General features: G+C 42.6%; 1 protein-coding gene across 1 annotated transcript in view; it reads right to left on the bottom strand.

Moving 5' to 3' along the window:
- The window catches only part of cacna2d1a (calcium channel, voltage-dependent, alpha 2/delta subunit 1a), an 81,377-nt gene that overhangs the window by 36,766 nt on the left and 34,611 nt on the right, over positions 1-10,000 (bottom strand). Inside the window, exons 5-6 of the mRNA XM_081712536.1 lie at positions 9,852-9,887; positions 9,381-9,483 (exon numbers count right to left, since the gene is read on the bottom strand). Coding sequence (XP_081568662.1) covers positions 9,381-9,483; positions 9,852-9,887 — 139 coding nt within the window. The remainder of the gene's footprint in view (positions 1-9,380; positions 9,484-9,851; positions 9,888-10,000) is intronic.

Raw genomic sequence — 10,000 nt, 5'->3', positions numbered from 1 at the left:
AGCATGTTATTTTTATCCTGAAAATGGAATGTTACTCTAACTGAAACAGAAATATAGACAGATATATTTTAGGCTGCATGAGAAGTCTTTTGAATTCTTAGTCTGTTCTCAAGCAGTGGTTAGCTATTTTCTTGAGGTGAAAGGAACAGTCCTGTGACATATATCAGTGCATCTGCAATTTGTCAATAAAACGTCTCATAGTACTGAGAAGATTAAAGATGTTTTGCTATTTTTCGTAGTTTTGAATGTGATTATTTTAATTACATTGCACACACACCACTTCTCAAGCCGTGTACACCACTTCAGTGTGCCGACCCAAACAGAGCAGTGCTCTGTTCTGTGTGAATGCAGGGTGTGTGACCACAAGCTGGAGGAGCATGTTGAGTCTGAAGGGGCCATTAGCTAATGCGGCCTAAACGTAATTATCAGGAAATGGCAGGCTTTTTCTGAAGAAAACTACAGATCGGGCTGACAAGAAACTGTGTTAAAGTGTGTTAAAGGCCAAATGATACTGACACAAATGCAGAGGAAAATATAAATAGAGCACCATTTAGCTGATTTCCCGCCATAGCGTCTCTGCATGATAAACATAACGAATTGTATTTTTGAAGTCATTTAAAAAAAAAACTTGTTTCTCTAGTTGCAGGATATTATGTGCTCTCTGTGTTTATATCTGTTGCTTGGCAATAATAGGAAGTCATGTGCTCTGGTACTTGATGTCTCTATGGTGCTCCTTTGTGTGTCGTTTAACAGTAGACATTCCGAGGTCAAGGGGAACTTGGATAAACAGCAGCAGGGCATTCAAAGCCCTGGGCTAAAAGAGGATTCTGCGTGATCGCTGTGTGTGTGCAGTAGCTGTGCGAGTGTAAATGTGTGTGTGTGTGAGAGAGAGAGACAGAGAGAGAGACAGAGACAGAGAGAGAGAGAGAGAGAGAGAGAGAGAGAGAGAGAGAGAGCGAGATGGAGAATTTGTGCATCTGATGCATCCCACAGGAGCAGTGGTTCATTAACCTCAGCTGCAGGAACACACAGCAGTGCCCGCTCTCTCCCCGCCCCTCCCCCAACAGGCCACCTCGCTAATCAATAGCAGCGGCAGTGCCGCTGCACCCTGGGCCGTGGCTGTCGGCTGGAGCCCTATTGATCACATTTAAGTGGGCCCTAATGAGAGAGGCCGGCAGGCTGCCCGTAAACACATCCTTCACACACCACCCAGAGCGCAGGGGTCCCAGGGCCATGCTCCGCCTGCCCTCCGGCTCTTACGTAAATGCAGGGGGAGACGGCCCTGGGGCACCCATCACCAGATCACAGAGAGCGGACAGAGGGAGTATGTGTGTGTGTGTGTGTGTGTGTGTGTGTGTGTGTGTGTATGTGCACGTTTATATATTAGGGTTGGGCATGTGTGGGTGGCAGAGGGCCATAAAATCACTCTTAAGCCAATTGCTTCTGCAGTAAAGTAAAACAAAACACCACCACTCAGGGGCTCCATCTATCTTCGGTACATTCCATCTCCCTGACCCACCTTCATTTGCCAATTCTTACTATCAAAAGCCCTTCTTTCTTTCATTCATCCTTTCTTACCCGCTCCTTCTCTCCCTCTCTCACCAAACTGATCAGCCCATCACTACTCATCTACTGCCGCGTCCATCGATCTTCATCTCCCCGACCGCTATACCTTGCCTTCATGAAGCTCTTATATCAGACAGGCTTGGGCTGTTGTTCCAAGGGCCTAACCTGTGTGATCTATGACAAGTAACCAGGGAACCATAGACCCTCTCACACATCGCATACACATGCATGCAAACATGAGGCTGGTGCTGCTGTGGAAACAGTTGCCGTGGCAATGGAAAGCACAGAATTCCACTCTAAATTGCAAAATCAATGCAGATTGGCGAATGCTAATCTGTCCCATGGGACAAGAGCTTGCTGAAGCAGTAACCCAAATCCCATCCAACCCCCACAGGAAGCTGCCTTTTTGTGATTTCACTCTTTCACTCTTTCACTCTTTTATCATTTCTAGTTATTCTAGAACTATGTGACCTGTTTACACTGAAGACCCAGACTTCTTGAAGATGAGCCAATGTGACGCTCCAAAAGGCTTCCCTGCTCCTACACTGCCCTACACAGACCGGAACATGTTTACTCTGTGAATGTGATCATGCCAGTCTGCATGTTATTTCTCAGAGTGGGCAAAGGAACGTACACAGATGAAGTTGTGGGCGGAGCATGTGTGGGCGAATGACAATAAGGGCTGAAGTCCAGCATAGTTTGTTAATTTCCTGCTCAAATGTACTTGAGACAACCCATCACTTCATTAGTAGGTGTAGATGTAGGTGTGGCACTACACACAGGGAAGTCACCACACTGTTGGTATCAAAGGGTTTGGAGTTTAAAAAAACAAAAACAAAAACATGGCTTAGAACAGAGAACAGACACCTGTTATGTACAGTGTGTGATTCATATATGACAGTGTGTATGTACAGTGTGTGATTCATATATGACAGTGTGTATGTACAGTGTATGATTCATATATGACAGTGTGTATGTACGGTATGTGATTCATATATGACAGTGCGTATGTACAGTATGTGTAATTCATATATGAGTGTTTATGTACAGTATGTGTGATTCATATAGGAAAGTGTGTATGTACAGTATGTGTGATTCATATAGGAAAGTGTGTATATACAGTGTGATTCATATATGACAGTGTGTATGTACGGTATGTGTGATTCATATATGACAGTGTGTATGTACAGTGTGTGTGATTCATATATGACAGTGTGTATGTACAGTATGTGTGATTCATATAGGAAAGTGTGTATATACAGTGTGATTCATATATGACAGTGTGTATGTACGGTATGTGTGATTCATATATGACAGCGTGTATGTACAGTATGTGTGATTCATATAGGAAAGTGTGTATATACAGTGTGATTCATATATGACAGTGTGTATGTACGGTATGTGTGATTCATATATGACAGTGTGTATGTACAGTATGTGTGATTCATATAGGAAAGTGTGTATATACAGTGTGATTCATATATGACAATGTGCATGTACAGTATGTGTGATTCATATATGACAGTGTGCATAGGTCTTTCTGTATGCAGGAAATTACACAAAAAACCCCAAACATATAACTGAATAAAATACTAATGAATACTAAAGAATATCTGCATGATACATAATCATAAATATGTTACAGCTAGTTTGCCAGCTGAAGCTGTAGCAAGTTATAAGGCCAGAGATGCAGAAGCAGCAATTACTGCAACAGTATTATTACCTGACACTCAGAGTCTGGTCCAAGGTTTTACTAATATAACAGTATTATTACCTGACATTCAACGTCTGGTCCAAGTTTTGTACTAATATAACAGTATTATTACCTGACGCTCAACGCATGGTCCAAGTTTTTACTAATATAATAGTATTATTACCTGGCATTCAACGTCTGGTCCAAGTTTTGTACTAACATAACAGTATTATTGCTTGACGCTCAACGCATGGTCCAAGTTTTTTACTGATATAACAGTATTATTACCTGACATTCAATGTATAGTCTTTTTCACTAATATAACATTCCCAGATTGTCACCAGTACTAAGAATATTGTTGGTTTCCTTGCTTAATGAATATGCATAAATGAAACATTGTAAGTCATTTGCATTGACTAGTCTGCCATCTTAGCTTTACTTTTTTGTCAAACCGGATTCTGTTTCAGTATGTTAGTCATATGGAAATGTCAAAGCTGGTCATTTAAAAATTCTATTTTAAAATCTTTCGGTCTGAACCTTGGGATCTGGTTTTGAAGCAAAATGTGCAGTAAAGCTTGTATACAAAAATATTAATTTTGTCCTCACTGCAAGCTGTATATCTGTGCCAAATGTTAATATTCAAAAACATTATTTTATTTGCCTGTAGTAGATGTATTCATTACTAGAGTTATGCTTTAAGCCTGCTCTGGTTGCTGGATATTTACACTCTTTAAGACCTATTCATGTCTGACTATGGTAAATTAGCAGAAAAGCAGGCTTATCTTTCACAATAACAAAGCAGGGTGAGAGAAAGACTCAGACACAATCCTGTTCATGCTCTTTCTCCCTCTTCCTTTCATACAAATGCAGTCATGCATTGACAATGCTTTCTCAGGCACTGCCTTGTGACGAACGCAAGCGCATCCACCCGCCTGCTCCGTCCTAGTCCTCGTGGAGCCAGCCACTGGGGCGGAGAGAAGAAAGCAGAGGGTGGAGACAGGCAGGACGCACGGGCAGCAGGAGGGGCAGAGCCGCCCTTAGCAAAAGCAACGAGACACAAAGCAGAGCCTGGCTTAAAGGACAGACAGCAAGACAGATAGAGAGAGGGAGAGAGAGAGAGAGAGAGAGAGAGAGAGAGAGAGAGAGAGAGAGAGAGAGAGACAGGCAGACAGTGAGATATGAATCATTCAAAGCCCTGTCCACCTGCATTCATCAGTACTGAGAGCATTAAGGTCACGCTGTACTCGGTTGCCTTTGAAATACTGTAAGTGTCGGGTCTCGGTAGCAAACATATGCGCGTATGCACTCACGTGTCAAAGCGCTATGCCTACATATGACTGAGAAAATAAACAGATATCACCAGAGCCACAGTCTGAATCAGTTTTATTTGCCAGGTATGTTTCACATACAAGGAATTTGCCTTGGGGAGTTCGCATGTAACATACCAAACGTGATGAAAACAAAGGACTATTTACAGTACTGTGCACAGAGTAGAGAATAAAGTTAATAACAAAATAAAGCTATTTTAAATTAGAGTAAATTAGAGGTTTAAAATGAATATTGAATATGTGCATATGGGTAATTATAATAACAATAATAATAATAATAATAATTATTGTTGTTGTTGTTGTTATTATTATTATTATTATTATTATTATTATTATTATTATTATCTCCCTTCTTACAGCTATTCGCACTTGTTCCTCTCTCTCTTCCTTTAAAACTTTGTCAGTATATCCATTCACCATGTTTTTTATGAAAGGCACTAAATAAATCTGACCAATAATAATATTATTATTATTATTGGTTAGATTTATATAGTACCCTTAATATTATTATTATTGGTTAGCTTTATATAGTGCCTTTAATATTATTATTATTGGTTAGATTTATATAGTACCTTTAATATTATTATTATTGGTTAGATTTATATAGTGCCTTTAATATTATTATTATTGGTTAGATTTATATAGTACCTTTAATATTATTATTATTGGTTAGATTTATATAGTGCCTTTAATATTATTATTATTGGTTAGATTTATATAGTACCTTTAATATTATTATTATTGGTTAGATTTATATAGTGCCTTTAATATTATTATTATTGGTTAGATTTATATAGTGCCTTTCATAAAAAACATGGTGAATGGATATACTGACAAAGTTTTAAAGGAAGAGAGAGAGGAAGTACGAATAGCTGTAAGAAAGGAGATCCAGAGGGCGGGAACTGTGACACTAAACGATCTCCTGAGTATGGTAGAAAGCCACGATAGTGGGTTATACAGTACAGTTTATTAGTGTGAAATGTGAATTTGTGCTCAGATGCAGTTCTAGCTGGGGTGTTACACCTGAAACATTTGAACAGAGCAGTTAATGCAGTTACAAGCTACAGCGAAGGAGGACGCTAGGTTAAAGGCTATAGGCTAATGTGCAAAGTGATCACTGTGCTTGATGAGAACCACAGCCCCGGGAAAAAGCTGCCCTTTTTTGCGTGGTCATGCCATTTCTGACGGCCCTGTCTTCTGCCTGATGGGAATGGCTGGCTAAAGTGTCATCTGGCATAAGAAGGGTGGGCTATGGGTTTGCCAGCACACTTCATGGCTGTGTTGGGTGTCCTGAAGTGCTGGCGGGCTGCACCTAGTAACCCTCCCTGCAGTCCTGACTAGGCACTGGCTCGTTCCTGAGAGGTGGAGGAGCCGAACCGAATGGTTATGGAGGAGGTGAGGATGGACTCGCTTGTTGTAGTGTAGAACTGGATCCTCGGCGCCAGCAGCAAGTCGAATTTGTTCAGCCGTCTCAGCGAGAACATTCTCTGCTGTGCTCTCATTCCGATGGACACTACGTTCCCCTCCTATCACAAATCCATGGATATAGCGGTGCCCTGGAACTTGAACTTCCAGTGACAATAATTCCACAGTAATTAATAGTTTTATTAGTAATTAATAGTTAGTAATATTAGTAATTAGTAAGCAGTGAGTGACAGTAATTCCACAGCCAGAGCTGTTTGTGTTTCAGGGGAAGTTCATCTAATATCTACCATCTCTACAGTCTTAAGGGTGTTGAGGATCAGGTAATTGGAACTGCACCAGGAGACTGGCTGTTTGACTTCCTTCCTGTAGACAGACTTGTCACCATTGCTTCTGAGGATGACTATGGTGATGTCACCTACTTTAGGCTCCTTACACACAGCCTAGACACAAGTCTAGACACACAGCCTAGACACAAGTCTAGACACACAGCCTAGACGTGCACCCGTCAGCATCAGTCAGGGGGGTCTGGACTGTATTTTGCCAGCCTTACCTGATGTCTCCTGCCTGTCAGGAAAACTGTGATACATTGAAAGATGAGATCTGGGATAATGGTGTTGAAAGCCAAGCTGAAGTCCATGAAAAGAGTTCTTGAATGCCTGGACTGCTGAGATGCTTTAGCATAAACTGCTGTACCAACCTTCCTATGTTCTCAACAGACCTGCTGGCTCTGTGCGCAAACTGCAGAGAGTCTAGCAAGTACTCTGATAATCCTCAAATAGGCAAGGATGAAGTGTTCAAAACCCTTCATGACTACAGAGATCAGGGCCACTTCCCACAGTGCTTTAGGCCTCATCTGGGTTAGTTTTAGGGTCAGGGTGTAGGATCTGAAGCATGTGGCAATAGAATAGAGGTCCAAGGACCTACTGAAGATGTCCATGAATACTGGTGATCGTTAATCACAGCAGTGTTTTAGGGTGGCTTGTGGGATTAGGTCAGGCCCTGGATGCTTCCCGACCTTACGATGAACCTGCTGACATCTTGCCCACTGATGGTCAGATGTAGGAGCTGCAGACAGCGAAACATGTGGGCTGCTACCCTGGCCGGCCTGTTTTTATTGTCTTTTTATCAATGAACGTCTGGCTACCGGCCCCATTACCGTCTGGCTTGTCGACTCCCACGCCACGTCACAAGAAGGTTCTCTCTGATTTGCCAGGGACACTCAGCTGCAGGTAACTGATTCTGAACCATTACACGTTACACCACTGCGTACCCTCATCGCACATGAGGGAAAAAAGAAATTGAAGAAAAAACATGATATACACACATTTGGGTTTACTGTTAAAATACGGTTGCTTTTAGAGGGTTTAATATGCGCTGATGTAGCATTTATTCTTTCTTTTTCGATGGCCTCTCCTCGGTGGGTGAGTGATACCCTGACAGGGTACAGCAGTCCATGTTAGAGAGAGGCCTGCCACAGACTGGCTTTACCAGATAAAGAGCGTGAGTCACAATTCAAAGTATCGGGCTGTTTCCAGATCAGATTGGGCCATTAGTATATACTGAGCAAGAAAAATGATCCTCATACTGAGGTGCACTATAACCTTAAGGTGCTTCATCAACCATCCAATAGCGTTCACGCTCCAAAAACAGACACAAGTGGGAAAATGGAGTGGGACACTAAATAATCACCTCACACCTGCAAAGAGTCTAACACACACACACACACACACACACACACATACGCACAAACACACACACACACACACTTACCCCTTAAGCCCAACTCAGGCCAAAACGGTCTCTGATTTATAGCCTGTGTGGCTCTCAACCGTAATGTGACTCCACTTACAGGCACAGCATAAAAACGTCCAGCGATGCAGACAAACTTGGGCACATGGCATGGCAGGCCAAAGGGAGGGGCGGGACGTCTGCAGGACCACACCCACCTGACTCTAGTCGCTCATTCCACTGCATTGCAGGATATTCCACCACCATTAACTGCTTGAATGAGGTTCTTTAAAGGTGCATCACACAGGAGCTCCTCCACACTGTACTGAAAGGTCTGAAATTTCACCCATATGCAGCATTGACTCTCTATTGAACTAAATGCTAAAGGTGTTTGAATGGTTACACATGGAGCTCCACAAGAAAGCGTTATTAATATCAGTGGAACTTAATAACGAAGAGGATATTTATATTTAATGCGGAAGACAAGACCTGTGTCATCTGTATGCCCCCTTCCCTATTCCTAGCGAGAGAGTGCACTCTTCACTCCATTTCTGACAAAAACAGAGAATGGAACTCTTCAGTAATCTCACCTAACCTGCACGAGCTGGAGTGCACTAAAAAAAAAAAAAAAAAACAGAAGAAGGAAAGAGAGAAAGAGAATTTATAACAATGTGGAGCTCTAGGACACGCATTCCACAAACTAGACAGACCTCATATGTCCATGCTCAAGTATACGATGGTGTGCATGTGCAAATCTTGCGAAAAAGGTCTCAGGGTAATACAAGGGGGAATTAATTTATTTAGTGGTGCCAGTCAGCACCAGAGTCACGAGTGAAGTGGCTGTTATTAGCCTTTGTGTGCAAACCACGACACAGGAGTGTAAACATGCTCTGACGGTGAACTGGGTCTTTAGTTCGGTGATCAGGGCACGTGTTTGCCACCTGGAAGAGCCAGTTTGAGACTTTCGCTGCAGTCGGAATAACTGCTGGTTTTCTGCCCGCAAGAGTCCAGAAAACAGATAACAATGGCTCTGTGTCCTCGTGTGTGGGTTAAGCTGACCTACTGATTAACACGATGGTAAAAAAATAAACACCTAAAAACCCAAAGATGAAAAGCACAGATCAAAAAATAAAATGGAGGAAGAGAGTGTGCAGAAGTGTAAGGTGAGAGGGAAAGGGTGCGAGAGGGTGCTCGTGAGGAAGAGTGTGAGGCTGTGGTTTAGGATCTGCACAGGCCATAATGTATCCTCACGGGCCTGTGTGCCCTAGGCACAGAGAGGGGGGAGAGAAGGAAGAGGCCAGGATACATACGCCGCTGCAGGGCTGTGCTCTAAATTTAGTCTGCAGGCTTCACAGGGCCTTCATCTGTCCACACGTGACACAGGGGGATAAAATGAGTAAAGGCGTCTAAGAAAGTCCAGAGGCAGGCGGTGTATTATAGAAGCATGTTTGTAAGTTGCAGTTTAAGCGAGTTCGTGAGCGGGCTGAATCGTGAGTGGGTGAGTGTTGGTGTGAGCGAGCATGTGGTCCTTTGTTGTGTTGTGTGTGTGTGTGTGTGTGTGCGCGCGCGTGCGTGTGTGTGTGTGTGTGTGTGTGTGTGTGTGTGTGTGTGTGTGTGTGCGTGTGTGTATGCAAACTTACAGCCCTCATAGATGTCAGTTGGGATATGAACTGCTGTGGTATTGTATGATACCAGGCGCTTAAACGTTGGGTCATCTTTAAATTCTGTACGGTTCAAGCCGGTCTGAAGGTAAAAAGAACAGCATTAGAAAACCTCCAGACACCCACACACACACACACACTCTTTTGGGTGGCATCCAGTGACACTGACATACGTAAAAACCTTTCTTGACACACTTGATCCAGTGTTAACTATGTTGAGAATGGTCCACAATCTTTCAGCTGTAACCCCGTGGTCTGTAGTTGTAAACTTTACTGTAAACTGTAAACTTTAATGCACCTGTATGACAGATGCACCTAATAAACTGGCCAGTGGGTGTGGGTGCAAGATGGCTGTTTCGTGGCTGTTGTCCCTGATATGCTGTAAGACTGCACTAGTTGACCACACAGCATGATGTATTCAGACAACAGAAAACACACAGTGGGGCTTACCTCAAGTTTCGCATTATAATACCATGTGCTATTGATCTGCAAGACAAAATATTAAGGCAATAAATTATTTTTGGCCAAAAATTGTGACTCTGTTTATTTTTTTTGTGTAGTTGTGTAAAGCGGTTCTGCCTGTGCGCATGGACTTGGTT

The sequence above is a fragment of the Electrophorus electricus genome, chromosome 4 (genome assembly GCF_041902795.1).
Source record: "Electrophorus electricus isolate QZ-2024a chromosome 4, ASM4190279v1, whole genome shotgun sequence".
Classification (NCBI taxonomy): Eukaryota; Metazoa; Chordata; class Actinopteri; order Gymnotiformes; family Gymnotidae; genus Electrophorus; species Electrophorus electricus.
The sequence above is the reverse complement of the archived record's forward strand: the minus strand, read 5'-3'. Positions and strand labels throughout refer to the sequence as shown.